The sequence below is a fragment of the Polypterus senegalus genome, chromosome 3 (assembly GCF_016835505.1).
Source record: "Polypterus senegalus isolate Bchr_013 chromosome 3, ASM1683550v1, whole genome shotgun sequence".
In the NCBI taxonomy this organism is placed as follows: domain Eukaryota; kingdom Metazoa; phylum Chordata; class Cladistia; order Polypteriformes; family Polypteridae; genus Polypterus; species Polypterus senegalus.
The window spans coordinates 293,207,006-293,228,515 of NC_053156.1; the positions used below are offsets into that span (position 1 = coordinate 293,207,006).

A 21,510-nucleotide genomic window follows, 5' to 3' on the forward strand; every position below is an offset into this window, starting at 1 on the left:
CTATCACGGATTTTATATGTAAGCATATATAAATATATAATGCGGATTTTTCGCTGCTTCGCAGGTTTCTGCAGACAATGTGTCTCTTTACTTCCTGTACATGCTTCCTCAGTTGGTTTGCCCAGTTGATTTCATACAAGGGACGCTATTGGCGGATGGCTGAGAAGCTAACCAATCAGAGCACGCAGTTAAGTTCCTGTGTGCTGAATGGCTCAGCGACGGAGCGCCAAATTCGATTCTGCGGCGTTAAGCAGGAAGTCTTGTCTCGCTCATTCAGTATCAACGTGTTTCGCTGTGTAAAGAGTTAACTTTTGTGCTCTTTTGTATTTATCTTTGTGTGCAGTCAAGCCCTTCATTATGGCTCCAAAACGATCTGCTACTGCTTCAGGGGCCGTGCCCAAGTGCCAACGGAAGATGTTAACGATTGCCAAAAACGTAAACGTTTTGGATTTGTTGAAGGAAGGGAAAAGCTACACCGCTGTAAGACGCCATTACAGCATCAATGAGGCTACGATTGGAATATAAGATCTACAGCCACAGTGTCCTTTTAACCAGGGTGCAAAACGAGTTGTAAGTGGATGTAATAAGGCAGTAGTCTGGATGGAATCTGCTTTAGGGATTTGGATTGAAGAAGAACAATGGCGGTGCTACACAATCGCCTGAAGAGGCTCCTTTACAAGGGCTGTAACGCTCTCCTTTGTTGTGCAGTAAAATTAAACTCATCGTTATCGGACAAGTCATCGTGTCATTGTTGGTGAGTAACCGTAATAAATTTTCTACTTGCAGTACTTAGTACATGTACGTACGTTTAGTGTCACTGTACACACATTTACTGTATACTATTTTTCTTGCATTGTACGTATTTATTGCCGGTGGCCTGTCTATCGTAATGTCTGTAACATATGTGATATCGGAGACACTCGATATCTTTAAAATAACATTTAGGTTTTACTGTATATAAACAGTGCGTTTATATACATAATTTCAATAAATCTTACCTAATATCTAAGAGAATGCAAAGGGATTATGCTGTATAACTGTGCAGGGAATATTTATAAACAGTGTGGGAGAGTTTCTAAGGGCTTAAAATATACAAAAATAACCATACAAACATATGGTTTCAACTTCGTGGATTTTCACCTATCGCGGGGGTCTGGAACGCAACCCCCCCGATCGAGGAGGATTACTGTACTGTATAATACTGGTTAAAAATAGTTAAAAGATCACCTTGAGTTATTTACTAGTATTGGTAATAATAATAATAATAAAAAAATAAATCACACTAACATTAATACATTCAGTTTACTTAATGCACGATGATGAATACAACAAACATGCATCAAATAACCAACAAGTTCAGTAACCACCATGATAGAAAGCAGAACCTCTACTTTCTGGTTTGGGATCATTCACATCACTGCGGCAAGACATCAAACTCAGGCTTTTTATTGATTAACATTCATTTTTCCAGTCGCTACTGCTGATACAAGGCATTATGACTGATTCCTCACAGAACAGCTAGAATTTTTCATGGAAGCCTAGGGTCCTACAGAACACAGTTCAAGAAACGCTGCCCTGCAATATTCTGATGGCAGTTCTGTCACGTCTGTGGAGCAGATTGTACATAAAGGGCCTGAGAGCCAATGCTGATATTGGGCTCTTTACCTTCCATACTGGGACTCAAGGGTGCCATCTAGGGGCTTGGCAGTCTCTCAAAGCCCAAATATAGCTATGTTTTGTCATGATAGGTGACCCTATTTTCCTTTTAACATTCTTTTTTGTGAAGACATCACTAAAATGCCTGAAATCCCACACATTTACCACTCTGTGGTCAGATACACCACTTCACTTCAGCATCCCCCCCACCCTTCTTTATCAATAACCTTAGGCCATCAGAAAGAGTGAAAGAACAGGCAGAGGAAAGAGCAGCAACTGTAACTACATATTATAGGTAATAAACTTGATTATAACTTGTGCCGCACAAGCAAACAGAATGTGGTTTTGTAAACCAAAAGCATACAACCTGATAATGTCAGATTGTCATTTCAGGTGGTGCAGTAACTTATAGTTGCATTAGATCCTTCCTAGTCAGCTCATTGTCTGCACAGGCTCAAACAGCCTGCTTTCCTCAGGTCATCATCTGGTCCACACGGCAGTGGGAGAACATACCTATTCACGCCTCTCTTTTTATTGACCCTGTGCCACACACACTTTCCTGGGCCAATCACCAATGATATAGCTCAGGCACAGCCCACCAACTCAAGTAATTTTGTTTCTTGTCAGCATCATTCAAACAAAGAACCAAAATAGGAAATGCACGTCACTAAGCAATAAAACGTGGCCGGTCTGCTACAGGTGGTGAGCAATTCAGTCATAAAAAACAGCATTCCTAAAGTTTTGGAAGTACAGGAAAAAATTGGGATGTTCATTTTTGTTGCTTTGTAAACAAGTAAAATATTCATTCTAAAACAAATACATGCAAAATATGTATGAGCTGTATATGCAACTTATCACTCTGCCTCAACCTATAAATGTCCAACAGTGAAAAGCTGCCTTATTGGACTGCTAATGCCATAGTGCATGGTGGGGCCCCCCTAGTGGCACCATGCTATCTATACTATACAATTCATAACAGCTTTTGGACATTAAATATTCAGTGTGTGGGACATTCTTGCATTTGAGCCTGTTCTATCTACTATATGTCAGCTGGGTATCAACAGTGCACAAAGAAAAAGAGATATTTTAGAGTATTATGACTGTGAAATTAGTTTTTAAAAAAAAAAAAAAAAAAAAACTGTCAGACAAAATTCCACTGGCAGCATCTGGCAGCAGTCAGGAGGTATTAGGGGTTCTTTGAAACTCAATGTGTAGGTCTCCAGTTTCACTCAATCGCTGGCAAACTGGAGTTCTTTCAAAGTGCAGCTTTTCTGTAATATATCAAGCCCAAAGTCCATCTGTCTGTACAGTATATTCCTTTAAGAATTTAGAACAGTTAAGCTGTCCCATCCGGAGTTTGGATGTGCACTCATTAGTTACGGTGACAAAAAAAAAAGCCCTCATTGTCTATCTGCAGATAAATAAATAATCTATTGTATACTGTGCTCTTCATATCTATCTTTATTATTTATTAAACAATGTCACATTCACTGTACATATATCCTTTCGTAACTATATACTATTTCATGTAATGAATTTTGTATCTAATATACTGCCTTTCGAATCTGTCTACAAAAAATTGTAACTATAGTGCTTTTCAAACGTATTCATTCACAAAATATGAAAGGCCAATCAAGATTTCATTCCCCTTTAAAAGGGTGACCAACCGAAAACTGGGCTGACAGCATATAACAAATGTGAAACATTTTAAAACAAGCAAACCCAGCCTATCACAGGTCAGTTCACAATTTTGGACATAACTGACAAGGACTTCATAATAAGCACATAAGCAGCAATGCTTGTCACCTCTTGCAGTTTCAGTCACAAACCACTCACTAATATTAAACTGATGATCATCCTGAATCGACTGAAGCTTACTTCAAGACAGCCATCATAACAACACAGCGCTCAGTTCTCTACTTCTGCTCAGTGTCTGCAGCCCTCTCCATCATTTGGATAAAGCTGATTACTTTGATGTTGTTCACCTCATGTCAAAATCTCATATGGTTGTGTGAAATTATGCGATTACTGCACACTACATGCTGCGAGCAGGGTTTAAAAAAGTTGGGTGTGGATCCTCAGGGTGACAAATGCACACAAAATATTCCTTTATATTATTATATCATTATTAGATTGTGTTTTTTAGTGCTGGCTAATACACCGACACGTAACTTTTCACTTTTGCACTCTACACTACTGCTGGAGCTTCCTGTTTGTGGACTACTTTCAGATGTTTTTCAGTAAAATAAAAAAAAAAAAAACAAACAATAAAAAAACCAACAATTATGTGATATGAGTAATATCAGATTTTTTTTATGGACTTTTTGATATTGTTTTGTTGTTTTCCAGTGGGTTACCATTGGCTCCCATTCTATCTGAAAACTTTGTAATCTCCTTTCTCCATGAAAACAGGACATTAAAACTTTTTCATGGCTTTTACTACAAACCACACAGGGAAAAATAACCTTTTAAAAAAAAAATAAAATAAAATAATAATCATTTTGGAAAGCAGGGGGCGTTATTTAAAAAAACTTGAACACATTGCACAGTTAAATTTTAAAACACAACTTAATTTCCCAAAAAATTTGAAGAAAAACTGATTTAAAAAATTTAAACGATAAATGTATTATCTCCTTAAGACAATATTGCAGTTTTACGACTGTCAGGTGGTTTGGCAGCCCCCTGTAGATTAAGTTTCAGCTGTGTTCTGGCTGCTGCTGGGTAAAGTGGTTACAGGAATTGGATGCACAAATAGAAGGACAAAGTAAAAGGCGAAACAAAGCAAATACAAATAGAAACACGTCACATATAATCAATCACAACAGAGCTTTAGAAAATGGGAAAGTCTGTAAACTCTTTATTCATGAAAAATAGGGTTAAATGTGCAAGGAAACAATATGACTTTTCATTTTTGTTGCCATTCAGTGTTTCACTGAGATTAACAACAATTAAAGGCGTCATTTCTCACTAAAATTCGTCCTCATAAGCTGTCATCTTCTGTGACTGAAAGACAAATCCGGCAGAGTACTGATGATAGAAATGGCATCTTGCTTTCTGTCATATTGGCAGTTACATCTGGTAGAAAGAGATAAAAAGTCAGTTACTTTTCTTCATATTTTTCCATGGATGTATGATTTAGCAATAATCACCACTGTTATTTGATATTTGGACTTCAGTCTTCACACATTATACACTTCATGGCTACATTTTGTCGTTAGTACTAAAACAAGGACAAGTTTGTCTTTTAGGTATGTGTTCAACATTTCTTGCATTTCCTGTCATCCTGCACTTACACAGATCTTTGTAGATATCGGACACACGTGAAATGCATGTGTTCCAAATAACAATAGATTTTTTTAGCCTATACGGCTCTAGGTACTATTTCACTCCCTGATAAACAAGGCTTGAGCTGGGAGAGCATTTTTTGCCATTTCTGTGGCACTGGGAGGATGGTATAAGCAGGCTGCTTGCTGCTTTTGTTTCTCAACACATTTACAAGACAAAAGACGCTGATGGACAGGTGCGAGCAGATTTAAGGTGGGGCGGATTTACATGTTTTTTCGTAAGCTTTGGTAATTCTAGTGTTAAAGTGCAATGAAGCCTCCATTTGAGAAGCCCCGTAACCCTGGACCAGCTATCAGTTACACTGCAGGTAATGGCAGTGCCTCATTACAGTATTGTATTGCTTATCCATGCTGGCTGACGGATCCAGTGAGCTGGGTCTGAACTCTGACCTGGGCAAAATCTGTTTGGAGTCCATACATGTGTGTCCTGACAATGTCACATTTGCCTGGGCTGTGCCTTATACTGAAATTAGATCTTTTCAAGGGTTGGCTCCTGCCCCTTGTGTCCATTGCTGCTGAAGTGGCACTGACTCAACAAAATTCTGAGGTGTGTACTTTGGCTATAGAAATAATTTATGCTAACTGCAGAAGGAAGATTCAATTATTTGAAAAGTGTGTGTTCTGTACTACAACTCAGGGTAAGTTTGATTAAACATTTTTATTACAACTTTATACTCATTTTCCACTACAACTTAGGGTAAGTTTGATTTAACAATTTTATTACAAGTTTAGGGCAGCATGGTGTTGCAGTGGTAGTGCTGCTGCCTCGCAGTTAGGAGACCTGGGTTTGTATGTTCTCCCCGTGTCTGCATGGGTTTCCTCCGGGTGCTTCAGTTTCCTCCCGCAGTCCAAAGACATGCAGGTTAGGTGCATTGGCAATCTGAAATTGTCCCTAGTGTGTGCGTGTGTGTGGCCTGCGGTGGGTTGGCACACTCCCCGGGGTTTGTTTCCTGCCTTGCGCCCTGTGTTGGCTGGGATTGGCTCCAGCAGAACCCCGTGATCCTGTGTTAGAATAAAGCAGCTTGGATAATGGATGGATTACAAGTTTATACTGATTTTTCGTTTATTACTTTTAATACAATACAGCCACTAATGGTAGGATAGCTAAGCCAAGGTCAGTGAGGGTGGGCACCCCCAGTGTCTTGAATTACTAACTATATGACCGGACGCAGTTTCTAAGGCTAAAGAGTTGTGTGTCAGAAGTAGTGTTCAGCAAAGGAGGCGTCATCCCCCAAGGTGTAGTCCAGGCTTCTCTGTATCAGACTTTAAATATAATCTGGAAACATGACCCACACAGAAGTTACCGGATGACTTTTAAATCATGGAGTCTAGAAGTGGTGGCAGACGGTTAACTAAGCGGCCTGATGGATGAGTTAATTGACTGGTGCATGTTGAACCAACCATAGGTCAACATTAGCACAGCCAATGAGATGCTGGTGGACTCCGCTTTGCATTGAGAGAGTATAACTTGAGATGGTTCTTCTGCGCACTGTATGTATATATAGAGACACACAAAAGAGCGCCCGAGCTGACTGGATTTCCTTGGGCTGTGTAGACCTTTTTCTGTGTAAGGACAGCATTTCCATATGTGTCCCATCATTTTACGGTTGTAAGTTTACTCTTCTACACAGTGGGATGTTGGGACAGAAGTATCAGAACAATCCTTAGTTATCTATCTTTCTGTTTCATCTTATTTCACATTCTTGACAGTTTTTGTATGTTGGCTACAGCAGTTTCTTCTTGGGATCAAAAAGTATAAAGAGTACCATGCAAAAATATTCAGTCTCATAAAAATCATCACCATTCTCTGGATTTCAAAAAGATCCATAAATAACTAATTAAGTATTTTATTGACAATCTAATTGTTCTGACAGCTTATTTTAAAGCTAAAGTAAATAAAATGTTAAGGTAAGAGTATATAACTAAAAAAATAAAAATAGGAAAAATGTGGCTTGCATAAACATTTTGCCACAACAGCAGGCTTAAGTCATTCAGGTCGGTTGGTTCAAAGAGTGCTACAGATTCCCAATGGGGTTGCGTTCAGGACTTTGACTAGGTCAGGGGTGGCGAACTCTAGGTCTAGAGTGCCGCAGTGGCTGCAGGTTTTCATTTTTATCATCTTCTTAATTAGTGACCAGTTTTTGCTGCTGATGACTTCTTTTAGTTTACTTGACTCAGGCCTCATAGTTGTTTCCTTTTCTTTAATTAGCAGCCAAACAATAATGAGACACAAAACAAGCTACCACATGACCAGCTCCCCTGTGCCCATCACACAATATCTGAAATTAAAGAGAGGTGAGGGTCTTGGTAAGGTTGATCTCTCAGGTCACCAAAACATTTTGACGGTGCTCTTAGGAAGAACAGAAAAACAACAGCTTTTGAAATGTGTGCTGTGGCAGAATGAGAGCAGCAACAAGCCATGGAATTAAATTACGGGTTTAATTAACAGCAAGAATTGGCTTTTCATTAAGAAAGTGATTGGAGTGAAATTGGTTAGAGTTTGAAGCCCCACTTTAGCTGGTCATCTGTTAGCTCGTTTCACATCTCATTTCTGCTTGGCTGTCATTTAATTAAGAAAGGAATCGATTCAGACGGCTGAACTCTTCTAACAGGGCTATTAAAGTGATGGGGGAAAAAGTTAATTAGCAGTGAAAACTGGTGACTGATTAGGAAAAGGGTTAGAATGAAAACCTGTAGCCACTGCGGCCCACCAGGCCTGGAGTTTGCCACCATGGACTAGGTCATGGTAGGATATTATTTATTTAGTTTTAAAATGTCTGAGTATTGCTTTGGCCTTGCACTTGGGACTGTTGTCTTACTGGAAGGTGAACCTTCTCCTAAGCCTCAGTTTCTCAGTCAGCTGGAAAGGTTCTCATTCAGTAGTTCCCTGTATTAAGTTCCATTCCTCCTTTACTGTTAACAAGACTTCCAGTCTCTGAAGATGAAAAGGATCCACATTGCACTGTCCTGCTGGTGGCTTTTGAGGTATGGGCAGTGTTGGGTCTGCATCATGCAGTAGATTCAGAAAGTAGTCGGAGTCCTTCACTTTCTTCACATTTTGCTATGTTGCCACCTTGTGCTAAAATAATTTAAGCTCATTTTCTGTCATCACACAAAACTTGATACACCGGAATTACGAAATGAAAACAGAATTTCAGATTTACTAAAATGAAAATAAATATATCATTGAGATATGGATTCAGATCTTTTACTACATGACACTTGGTTTAGGTGCATCTGATAATACTGCTCATCACCGAGATGTTTTTACGCCTTCTATGGAGTCAATCTGTGGTCAGTTCAATTGACTGAACATGATTAGGAAAGGCACACATCTATCTATAAAATGTGCCACAGGTGAGCAAAAAGCAACCCATGAGATCAAAGGAATTACCTGCAGAGTTTAGAGACAGGATTGTGCCACGACACGTATCTGGGATACACTACAAAAAGTGTCAGCAGCATTAAAGATTCCCAAGATCACAGTAGTCTCTATAATTCCTAAAGGGAAACGGCTGACTGCCTGGCCAAGATGAGCGATTAAGGGGTCTTGGTAAAAAAGGAGACCAAGAATTTGATGTGCACTCTAGCTGAGCCCCAAAGAACCTGTATGAAGAAGGGAGAAACTTCCAGAAGGGCACTTTTCACAGCAATACTTTACCGATTTGGACTTTATGACAGAGTGGCCAGACAGAAACCTCTCCTCAGTAAAAGAAACACAAAAGCCTGTTTGGAGTTTGCAAAAAAGCCCTTAAAGGACTTGCAGTCTGTGAGAGACAAGACCCACGGGTGTGATGAAACCAAGTTTGAACTGTCTGACCTCAATTCTAAGTGTCATGTCTTTAGGAAACCAGGCACTACTCATCACCTCTGTAATACCATTCCAACGGTAAAGCATGGTGGTGAGAGCGCCAGGGCCTGGGAGACTAGTCAGGGTAGAGGGAAAGCTGGATGGAGCAAAGTGTAGAGATACACTACATGGACACACATCTTAATTATTAAATTCAGGTGTTTCAAATCAGACCCATTGCCACAGGTGTAAAAATTCAAGCACCTAGCCATGCATTCTCCATTTACAAACATTTGTGAAGCAAAATGGCTCATTCTGAAGAGCTCAGTGACTTCAAGTATGCTACTGTGATATCCTTTGCAATAAGACAGTTTGTGAAATTTCATCCCTGCTGGATATTCCATGTTCATCTGTAAGTGGTATTATTGGAAAGTGGAAGAGTTGAGGAACAACAGCAACTGAGTCACGAAGAGGAAGAACACGTAAAGTCACTGAGTGGGGTCAATGACTACTAAGGTGTATGGTGCGTAAAAGCAGCCAGGATTCTGCTGCTTCTATAGTTGAGGAGTTCCAAACTTCTATTAGCATTAATGTAAGCACAAAAACTGTGCAGCGGGATGGCCCAGCAGCTGCATGTAAGCCTCACATCACCAATGCCAAGCGTCGGATGGAGTGGCGTAAAGCACACCTCCACTGGACTATGGAGCAGTAGAAATGTGTTCTATGGAGTGACATCTCTATTTGGCAGAACCAACTGTGAAGTTTGGTAGAGGAGGGATAATGACATGGGGCTGTTTTTCAGGGTTTGGGCCAGGCCCTTTACTTCCAGCGCAGGGCAAATCTTAATGCTTCAGCACACCAAAACATTTTGGATAATGCTTTGCTTCCAACTTTGTGGAAGGCCCTTTTCTATTCCAGTAAGACTATTTACCAGTATACAAAGCAAGGTCCATAAAGACATGGTGGGAAGAGTTTGGTGAAGAAAAACTTGAGTGTCCTGCACAGAGCCCAGATCAACACCATCAGACACCTTTGGGATAAACTGAAATGGGAAATTGCGAGGCAGGCCTTCTCGTCCAACATCAGTGCGTGACCTCATAAATGCTCTACAGAATGAATGGACACAAATTCCCACTGGCACACTCCAAAATCTTGTTAAAAGCCCTCCAAGAAGAGTGGAAGCTGTTATAGCTGCAAAGGGGGTCCAACTCCACGACTATGTATTTGAATACAATATCCCTGTTGGTGTAATTGTCAGGCATCCTTAAAGAAAACCTGCTCAGAGTGGTTATCCAAAGGTGCTTCAACTAAGTGCTGAGTCAGGGTCTGAACACTTGTGTCAATGTCATATTTCAATTTTGTATTTTTAATAAATCTGCAAACATTTCTAAAATCCTGTTTTCACCTTGTCATTCTGGGGTATTAAGTGTTGCCTGATGAGGGGAAAAAATGAATGTGAACAATTTTAACAGAAGGCTGTGAAAAAAAGTGAAGGCAAAATGTGAAAAGTGAAGACTTTCTGAATGCACTGTACATAAATCAGTGAATTTTGGCTGAAAAACTCTATGTTCATTAGAGCCTTTTCCCATATTGTGGCATTGTCCTGAGTAGTGGCTACTTTCTAGGATGCCAGCCTGATTAATTCAGCACCATTATGGAGAGAGCTCTTGAATTTGTGGACTCATGTATATGTACTTTCAGCAACTGAATCCTGTACTGCAGTACATCCTGCTTCGGCACTAAGTTGCACAGTGGCTTTTATTTCTGGGGTAAGCTGTATAGTCTTCATTTTCACATTGTGTTCACAGCCTGGCTAAGGACCCACCACACAGGGTGATTTTTCTATCCAGAAAATGGGACTTTTTATTCTAATTGCTCACTGGTAGAAACTAATTACTCAATTAGATCCTAAAGAATCTTGTTTGGGAAATCACTTCATGCGTTGGCAATGTAAAGGGTTTGAATACTTATGCAGGCATTTTTTCCGTTTTTATTTTTACAAAATATACTTTTTAAAATGATGTACTTTGGTTTTGAAAAGTAAATTGCTACAATACTTAGGATGCCAATAAAAATACTTACAGGTAGAATATGTTGTGACGAGTTGCTGGGGCTGCGACTTGGCTGGGACGCCTGGACGGACCGGAAGGTGGCATGTATGTCCTCCAGGCCACGAGGGGGCAACAGCCCTGGATCAGAGGATGACCACGGGAGAGGAACAAGGAGGCTTATGCCTATTGGGACCCGTGGCCACCGCCAGGGGGCGCCCTGAGTCTCAGAGGGCCTGGGACTGATGTACTTTCGCCACACTCGGGAAGACGGAGGAGGATCCCTCCAGGGATGCCCAGAGTGCTTCCGAGTGCTCTTCCGCCACACCAGGAAGTGATGTCTGAGGGAGCACATCCGGGTGAGAATAAAAGGGCCCGTCTTCCTGCGGTCTGGGAGCTAGAGTCGGGAGTGGGAGCGGGACGAGGCTCCCGTGGAGAGAGGAAAGGCGGGCCAAGGGACAGAGTGAGAAAGGCCCAGGAGAAGGGTGATTGGGGCAAGAAGCACAGTGTGGTGTGCGGGACTGTTGTGTGTTGGAGAAGAAAATAAACAAAACTTTTATAAAGATGCAGTGTTTGTCTGATGGTGTCCAGGCAAGTCTCACAATGTATATCTTTTGAAATCCAGAGAATGGAGATTGAATACTTTTGTAAGACACTCTAGATATGCATGTGAAGTGATGTTGTGAAGGAGATCCGAAAACCATTGGCACCCACAGCAGCGTATGGGCTTAGGAGCCGATCTAGACACAACGCCAGCTAGGGATCAGAGAGAGAGAGAGAGAGAGAGAGAGAGAGAGAGAGAGAGATATGCATGTATGTATGTATGTACATATTTAAGTATCAATGCCATTGAGACCACTGTGTTTGTTTCCAAATGCTCTGACGCTAAGCATCTGCGCTGGTATACCGAAGGTTGCCAGTTCAAATCCCCATCACTGCCAAAAGAGATCCTACTCTGCTGGGCCCTTGAGCAAGACCCTTAATTTTCAATTGCTCCAGGGACGCTGTACAATGGCTGACCCTGCGCTCTGACCCCAAGGGGTATGCGAAAACTAACAAATTCCTAATACACAAAATTGTATAAGGTGAAATAAACAACAACAAACAAAAAATGCTGCCTGTCTTATTTGCTTTTGTATAAATCCCACATTTGTGAAACCTCCACTTCATGAGGAGTCCTTCTGTTAGACTTCAAGTGATTCTGCCTGGACTGTAGGCTCAGAGCACAGCACTTCGAAATTATTTTTAATTTTCCTGTTTGCTCTTGTCCACTGGAGGATTTGCTCAGCTTTTTACAAATGGTTAGTTACTTCATCCTGCAACACCTTCTACAATTTCTAAAATTTATTACTTAATGTGCGGATGCATGACCCACTCAACTCCCACCTTACCATAATCCAGAACACTGCTAATATTTGTTTTACATAATAATAATTTGTGTTTCTGAGTGGCCAAACAGATTGGCACACACTAATATAGGATTTTACTGAAATAAAATAACAAAAAAGTAGCTTAACTGTTGACTATCCAAAATATAAATAGAAACTCCAGCTTAATAATTGAATCCAGCTAACTACTACAAGAGTCAGCCAACTGAAATAAACTCAAGATTTATTCTCAAAATCTTACATTCTTATCCACCTACAAATATCCTGGTGTTAATGACCCAAGGGTTTTAGGCAGTAAACAAGATGACAAAAAATCCTCCATTTGGGGAGGCTGCAGACATAAATCATCCTACTTTGGAATTATGGCCTCCTTTTTCATTTGCATTTATTCATCAAACTCCCCTATTTGTTAGAGCTGGGGATTTACCTTTAGACGGCGTCTCTATATTTACTGTTCTTCTTCTGATCAACAGGCTAGAAATGTCATCCCATTTCTGCAGTAGGCACTCTGTCAAAGAGAGAAGGGGTGGGGAGACAGAGAGGAGGAAATCTGCAATGAATTATCACTTTAGCTCCAGAGAGGCAGGACGCTTTCCGGTTTTGTAGACAACGCTGGCTGGAATGTAATATTTTGTATAATCTGAACATTTCTGGTGGTAGTTATGAGCAACCACTTTGTCTATTAAAAATCTTCAATGTGGTTAACAAGTGGTTTCTAGTACTATTTTGGGAAAACAGTAGACAGCAGTATAGGATTTAACTTGATTCTCTAGATTCCCGGTAATTGTGCTGTCTATTAAGGCTGTTATGGGGCTTTACCTCTCATGACATACGTATTGGTTCACTCAAGGAACCTGACAAGTCCAGGAGGAGCAAACTTACATATAGTCACTAGTACTGACTGAATGTGTTAATCAACTCATTAAGGAAGAGAGCACAATTGAAGTAAGACTTTCATTTTTTAGAACAGAATGCGGTTATTTGAATCTTTCTTCCCAAAATTTAGACCCAAGGGAAGCCAGTAAAAGGCCGAGTTCATCAAGCCGTCAAGTTCACAAATACAAACCAATTATCTCTTTGGGTGGCTACAGTTGCTAATGTTGACTCTTCCATAGGGGGCGCAATGGTGTCATAAATGTGACAAATGCACAAATGTGAAAATTCCACTCAATACATTTCAATACAGTCCAGAGCACCATACAAATTTACAAAAAGAACAGTTAAAATGCAAAAACATAAAGCAGGACCCAAACACACCTTTTTTAAAATAATGATTTTAAGGCTCCTCGAAATTATTAATAATGCAAATAAATGTCACATAACTTTTTTCAATCTATTCAATGCAAGGGGCCCAGAGCCTATTCCTGCAATGCCAAGTACAAAACTGGCAACAACCGTTAATTAGATAGAAAGTGGAGCACAAGCACACAGGGCAAATCAGAGAAGCCAACTCACCAAATCCAGAGTTTCAGGATATGGGAATTAAAAAGGAATAAAACCCACACTGATGCAAGAAGAACATAAACACACTCCACACAGACAATGAGCAGCAGGGGGTGGCACAACGGAAAATTACAAAATATAAATATAGGCCAGATGGAAACAGAGTATATATCAGGAAAAAACAAACCTCTCAGGACCACAGTCACAAAGAAAAGGAAAGCTAAAAGTTCTCTGACCCCCTTGCCTACCATCCACTGCAGATTAATATGTGTATGAAAGAGCCAAACAGTACATTAGAGCAATCTAGACGGGAACAGGCCTTTCAGCCCAACAAAGCTCGCCAGTCCTATCCACTTATTTCTTCCAAAAAAACATCAAGTTGAGTTTTGAAAGTCCCTAAAGTCTTACTGTCTACCACACTACTTGGTCGCTTATTCCAAGTGTCTGTCATTCTTTGTGTAAAGAAAAACTTCCTAAAGTTTGAGCGAAATTTACCCTTAACAAGCTTTCAACTGTGTCTACATGTACTTGATAAACTCATTTTAAATAACAGTCTCAATCCACTGTACCAATTCCCTTCATAATTTTAAACACTTCAATCAGGTCACCTCTTAATCTTCATTTGGTTTAAACTGTAAAGGCTCAGCTCTTTTAATCTTTCCTCATAATTCAACCCCTGTAGCCCTCTAATCAGCCCAGTTGCTTTTCTCTGGACCTTTTCTTGTGCTGTTATGTCCTTTTTGTAGCCTGGACACCAAAACTGCACCCAGTACTCCAGATGAGGCCTCACCAGTGTGTTATAAAGACTGAGCAGAACCTCCTGTGACTTGTACTCCACACATCAAGGCGCTATATAACCTGACATTCTGTTAGCCTTCGTAATGGCTTCTGAACACTGTCGGGAAGTCGATAGCTTAGAGTCCACTACGACTCCTAAATCCTTCTCATAAGGTGGACTCTCGATTTTCCACCCACCCATTGTGTATTCAAATCTCACATATTGACTTCCTATGTGTAATTCTTTACATTTACTGACATAAAATTTCATCTGCCACAAATCTGCCCAAGCCTGTATGCTATCCAAGACCTTCTGTGATGATTCAATGGATTCCAAATTATCTGCTAATCCACCTACAGTGGTGTGAAAAACTATTTCCCCCTTCCTGATTTCTTATTCTTTTGCATGTTTGTCACACAAAATGTTTCTGATCATCAAACACATTTAACCATTAGTCAAATATAACACAAGTAAACACAAAATGCAGTTTTTAAAATGATGGTTTTTATTATTTAGGGAGAAAAAAAATCCAAACCTACATGGCCCTGTGTGAAAAAGTAATTGCCCCCTTGTTAAAAAATAACCTAACTGTGGTGTATCACACCTGAGTTCAATTTCCTGATTACTGCCACACCTGTTTCAATCAAGAAATCACATCAATAGGAGCTGCCTGACACAGAGAAGTAGACCAAAAGCACCTCAAAAGCTAAACATCATGCCAAGAGCCAAAGAAATTCAGGAACAAATGAGAACAGAAGTAATTGAGATCTATCAGTCTGGTAAAGGTTATAAAGCCATTTCTAAAGCTTTGGGACTCCAGCGAACCACAGTGAGAGCCATTATCCACAAATGGCAAAAACATGGAACAGTGGTGAACCTTCCCAGGAGTGGCCGGCCGACCAAAATTACCCCAAGAGCGCAGAGACGACTCATCCAAGAGTTCACAAAAGACCCCAGGACAACGTCTAAAGAACTGCAGGCCTCACTTGCCTCAATTAAGGTCAGTGTTCACGACTCCACCATAAGAAAGAAACTGGGCAAAAACGGTCTGCATGGCAGATTTCCAAGACGCAAACCACTGTTAAGCAAAAAGAACATTAGGGCTCGTCTCAATTTCGCTAAGAAACATCTCAATGATTGCCAAGACTTTTGGGAAAATACCTTGTGGACTGATGAGACAAAAGTTGAACTTTTTGGAAGGCAAATGTCCGTTACATCTGGCGTAAAAGGAACACAGCATTTCAGAAAAAGAACATCATACCAACAGTAAAATATGGTGGTGGTAGTGTGATGGTCTGGGGTTGTTTTGCTGCTTCAGGACCTGGAAGGCTTGCTGTGATAGATGGAACCATGAATTCTACTGTCTACCAAAAAATCCTGAAGGAGAATGTCCGGCCATCTGTTCGTCAACGTCAAATTCCTCCAGAGTGCTGTAAAAGACTCATTGCAAGTTATCGCAAACACTTGATTGCAGTTATTGCTGCTAAGGGTGGCCCAACCAGTTATTAGGTTCAGGGGGCAATTACTTTTTCACACAGGGCCATGTAGGTTTGGATTTTTTCTCCCTAAATAATAAAAACCATCATTTAAAAACTGCATTTTGTGTTTACTTGTGTTATATCTGACTAATGGTTAAATGTGTTTGATGATCAGAAACATTTTGTGTGACAAACATGCAAAAGAATAAGAAATCAGGAAAGGGGCAAATAGTTTTTCACACCACTGTATCTTGGAATCATCTGCAAACTTAACCAGTTACATGTACTTATAATCCTATCTAAATCATATATATATACATAAAATATATAAAAAATAACAGTGGCCTTAGCACTGACCCCTGTGCCAATTCTCATGAGGTTCCTCGCACCATCACCCTCAGCTTCCTGTGTCTAAGCCAATTCTGCACCCATCTAAAAAAATCTCCACCTGAACTGCCATTTCTTTTAGTCTGATGCCCAACATCTCATGTGGCACCTCATCAAATGCTTTCAGAAAGTCAAGATAAATAATGGAGGAATATGGAGGAGTGTGGAGGAATACAACAATGTCTGCCTCTGGCAAGGACACATCCATTATATGGTCCTGCCCTAGAGTCATCAAGCCAAACACGATCTATGTTATAAAAATATAAAAATTAACAAGGCCTTGTGTGAAAGTATGTCTCTGTTATTGTTTGTGATTTTGAAATTTAGAAATGCACATAACGCCTAAGCGCTTGTAGAAACTTCAGAAAATCTGACCACAAATCAAATTATTGCTATGCAGAGAAGAGTTGACACTACTTTGGGAGTTAAAAACTATTACTGGAATGAAGCCAAACTAATGAAGTTTAACTTTTTTTATTTCCAGAGAAGGGTATCTCACTTCTAACTGGCTGTGATCTCTAACCAGAAGCCAGAAGTATGTGGCTGAGCAATTGTAAAAACCTCAAAAGTGGAGCCAAGAAACTCTCCAGGTAAGTTAAGACATCAGAAATATTAACCTTCAAAATGCTGATACGTTCTCACAGAACCATGGCTAATATGTCTGTAGTGTGAGGTAACGTGGAGCAAAAAAGTCACACAGTACATACACTTGTGCTTTAAGAAACTGGCCTAGACCCCAAAATTTACGGCAAACAAAATATACTTTTTGATTGGAAGTATCCTATTTCACTGTCACTGTCTTCACTGTTCTCCTGACTCAGGCAGTCAGAGTGCCACTGACAAAAAGGTTAAGAAAAATGCAGACCATTTCATACAGTAGACTGGCTGTAGAGGTAGATGGTGTAAGATGGTGGCCAGAGGTCATAAAACACTGTTTGTTGTGTAGAGTAGAACTCACCAAGGTTGCTTTTGAATTGCTCTACTCTTGCACCTTAGGTTTAGCTCCAACAGACCCTAGCAACAAAAGCACTTACTATAAGTGATGCTTGCACACCCTACAAGTCCTCAGTAATGCACATAGGGAATTCAATAGCTTCAGCAAGAATAACACCCATTTGTCCCTGGATATAACCTAGGCCTAAAGTCCCCGACAATATCCTAGGCACTTAGAGGCTAATAAACACTCACAGGTGTTCTCAAACATGACTAAAACTTAAAAGCTGATATACCTCGGCCCCCATGAATAACCTTGATACACCTTAATTAATGCCACTTACAAATGAACGATGCACTTTACTGCCAACTTTGTTGTAGTCTTTTAGGGACGCCTAACTCATCCTGCAAATTTCTTCACAACAGCTCTCCTGGATTTACTTTATTCCTTTATAGTCACTCAAGACATGCTGCAGAAAAGTAATTTATTAAGAATAGAGAAACAGCAGTAGAACAAAATATACTCCACATTAATAAAGGGCCAATTGCCTGTATGGCTGTGTATCTGTATGTGCATCTGGTTGCTATGACTCTGTCATTCCAACAGAAAGTTCATCAGGCACATCTGAAGTAATAAACTGCATTGCATTTGTCTTTTCAATAGATACGACATAACAAACATGAACACTGCTTTTATGAATCCTATACTAAATGGCACATAACAGTTACATATGCATGGCATTACTACTATAAATGTCAGTGATGCGCCATCTGATGGAATGACAAATGCAATACATTTTATTGCTACATCAATTACAAAATACATTCTAATAGATATTGCACTGCAAATATTAATAATGAGGCCTATGTTGATTGCTTAAATTTCAACTTGTCTTATATAGGTAGCATAGCTAGTAGAAAAATACAAATGGATAGTAAAGTCTGGATGTTGTAAAAGACCAGCCCGGCTACAGACAGACACTAAGGCACAACGATGTCCAAAAGAACACACTTTTTTGTATTTTCTGCACACACAGCACACAGTGCACAAACCCCACAAATGCTCACTACCCTTTTCCTCTGCCGCCTCCACTCCTCTCCTCACAAGCTCTGTCTTCTTCCTCCTGACTCCAGCTCCCCCTTTTATAACACCCCGGATGTGCTTCAATTGCTTCACGATGATCTTCTGGGAGCACTTCCTGGTGTGGCAGAAGTGCAGCATAAGCACCCGGAAGCACTTCCAGTTGAGGCGGAAGTATTGCAGTCCAGGGCTCCATAATCCTCTGGGCGTCCCCTGGCGGTGGCCATGACTTAGACCGGGGCAGCTGCCCTCTCATGGTTCAGGAGAGGTATTGTCCCTCTCCCGGTCCTTCCAGGTATCCCGGCTGGGTAGGGTTCCCAGCCATCCACCACAATGTATAATCCTAAACAAAAAGGTACACTTGCTTTAAAGTCAGCTTCCAATAAGAGTTGCAATAAAGGAAACATCTTTGTCAAAAGAGGGTGTTATTCCAAACAGCTTGTTTAAATTCAGCAGTTGAGCTGATGCATAGACGGCATCTTTGACTAAAATGTAGTCTCTCTCTATCATGTCTTTGGGATGGGACGTAATCTATTCCAAAAGCCACCTAAGGTCCTAGAAACTTGTGATGTTACACAGAGATAACTGGCTAGTTATTCTGGTGATGGACAGCTCTGCTTTATTGTTTCCAGTTCCTTTTTCTGTTAAGTTGTAAACTGTCTGGTCATTCTAAACTAATATAAAAATTAAAGAAAGTTGGAAAAGATTTAGATGGTATACAACAGCGTTATTCTTAGCAAAACAGTCTCAATGAATTTACAGTTCATTGGTTGCTTTGAGCAAAAAACTTGTAACAGAGACAGGCTGCGGTATGCTTTCTTATAAAACTTTGATGATTTTATCCCTCCATGACAAAGAAGCTGCCCAGGTGGGAGTGATGTCTAACAAGTGTGGCGGGTTCCCATCTTTTGTTCTCTGTTGAACTTCCTGCCCATGCTACAAGTATGAGTCCCAGTGGCTGAAGGTTTTCATTCTAATCCTTATCTTAATTAGTGACCCGTTTTTGCTGCTACTTAACTTCTTTTGAATTAATTTTATTTGACTCGCTCTTGGAGACTCAGACCCCTTAATTGTTTCTTTTCCTTAATTAGTAGGCAAACAATAATGAGATACAAAATAAACCAAAACATGACCAACATTGTGGAGTACTGGTAATAGCCTCAAATTAAGTCATTCAGCTGTTTATCCTTATAAGATGCTCTACCCATTGCACCTCTTCTATCTGCACAATATGATTTATGATATTCCTGAGATTGACTCTACTTGATATTTCCTTTTTTTTTTTTTAAATGTCTCTATGGAGACACTCACTTCACAGTGTGGTTGACTTTGGACCTACCATTAAATTCCAGGTTTGAGTTAATTATTCTTTTGTTGACCGCAGTTAGGAGACCTGGGTTCGCTTCCCGGGTCCTCCCTGCGTGGAAACTGCATGTTCTCCCTGTGTCTGCATGGGTTTCCCACTGTCCAAAGGCACGACAGAACTTGTTTACAAATGCTACAGTTTTTTTTTCCTGTGCAGTACTTGACATAACTTTGCATTTTTATTTTTAGTACAGTGTGTTAAAATATTTGTTCTTGCTTGAATGCTGCACAATTCACCTTATAGCAGAGCGGTTTATGTTTATCCAAACTGTAATGTTTATGCCCTATAGTGCAATTATGATTAGTATTACTAGTATATTTTGTTTATATTAAGGGTAATTGTATGTTTAAAATGCTCTCATTATAATAGTTTTGTTGGTCTTAGTGCAGGGGTCCTCAATCATGGTCCTGGAGAGCCGCAGTGGCTGCAGGTTTTTGCTCCAACCCAGTTGCTTAATAAAAAGCACTTATTGCTAAAGTAACACTTCTGCTTCACTTTAGTGATTTTGAGCCCTTATTGCTTAATTTTGTCTTAAACAGCTATTTTAATTGCTCCTTATTATCAATAACATGCAAATGACAAGAGAGAGCAGCATTTCTCCATTTAGCTTATTTACATTTACACCTGTGTGTATTTATCTGCACTATTGTGTTTAATTAAATACTTGGAAGAAAAATGAAGAGAAAAAAGTGAAGGACTGAGAATTACTCGTCCATTTTAGCCTTCAAATCATTTGCATGATAGAAAGGGAAAGAAAATCTAGGATATGAGAATGACCTGACATAGCAGAGTTAATTTAATTTCATAGCTTGTTAGTGCTTTATTGGCAAGAATTGCTTTCTAATTAAGCAACCAGGTCAGAACAAAAACCTGCAGCCACTGCGGCTCTCCAGGACTGGGATTGAGGACCCCTGTCTTAGTGCAATTGTTTGTGTAAATCCTGTAGGCCACTTTAAAATGGTTTACTCATACTTGCACTGTTTGATCTCAGTAATACTTTGACTGGTGATTTTAATGTTTTTGTGTTATTTTACTTCAGTTGTAAGTAAATAAATAAGGCCAGATTTGCTTAACTGTTGTTTCCATTAATCTCACTAGTAAGCTACAATTAATATCCTATTAACAAGACTAAGCTAGATTAATAAGACTTTTAAAGACAGGTTTTTAAAGTATGCAAAATATGGTCTAATTATCATTATCGTCAAAGTCCCAGAAAATATTGAGATATAATTTTTTGCCAATATTACACTCCCCTAGTGTGCGTGTGTGTGTTTGCCCTGCGATGAACTGGCACCATGTCCAGAGTTTGCTTCTTGCCTTGTGCCCTATGCTCTCTGGGATAGGCTCCAGCAGACCCTCACGACCCCGTTCAGGACTAAGTAGGTTAGATAATGACTGACAGACTGGATTGGATCACGGATGATGTGTTCTGCTTGTGACTGTAGTAGTAAATGGTGTTGTTTGCAAATATGGTAATAAGAATGGTGCCATTGCAGAGATAAGTCTCCTTTTATAACTCATACATTGAAGTCAAGGTGAAGGATACGTTTGCACAGGACTTAATCATGACAATGGCCTTTTTTACAATAACATTGCAGTGAGGAAAATAATAAAACTGACCAAATGAAAGTGAAAAGCTTTCTGAACCTGGCTGAATGAAACAAACATAAGCATAGGACTTTGATTAAGATTGTGGTCAGCAGGAGACTCTATAACATAAAATAACTGTGGTAAACAAAAATTACAAAGGAAGTACACCGTTCCAACCCCATCTTAAGTCATTATCCATCTATCGATATTGTAACAGGCGTATCCAGC

At 40.0% G+C, this 21,510-nt stretch overlaps 1 protein-coding gene across 3 annotated transcripts in view; it reads right to left on the reverse strand.

Annotated features, from left to right (window-relative positions):
- Positions 1-4,484: 4,484 nt before the first annotated feature.
- The window catches only part of supt3h (SPT3 homolog, SAGA and STAGA complex component), a 538,864-nt gene continuing 521,838 nt past the window's right edge, over positions 4,485-21,510 (reverse strand). For 2 of the 3 annotated variants that reach the window (XM_039749445.1, XM_039749447.1), the window contains exons 12-13: positions 12,654-12,734; positions 4,485-4,731 (exon numbers count right to left, since the gene is read on the reverse strand). In XM_039749445.1, the coding sequence (XP_039605379.1) occupies positions 12,693-12,734 (42 nt within the window). In that variant the 3' untranslated portion in view covers positions 4,485-4,731; positions 12,654-12,692. The remainder of the gene's footprint in view (positions 4,732-12,653; positions 12,735-21,510) is intronic. The other variant, XM_039749446.1, reaches the window with a different exon arrangement.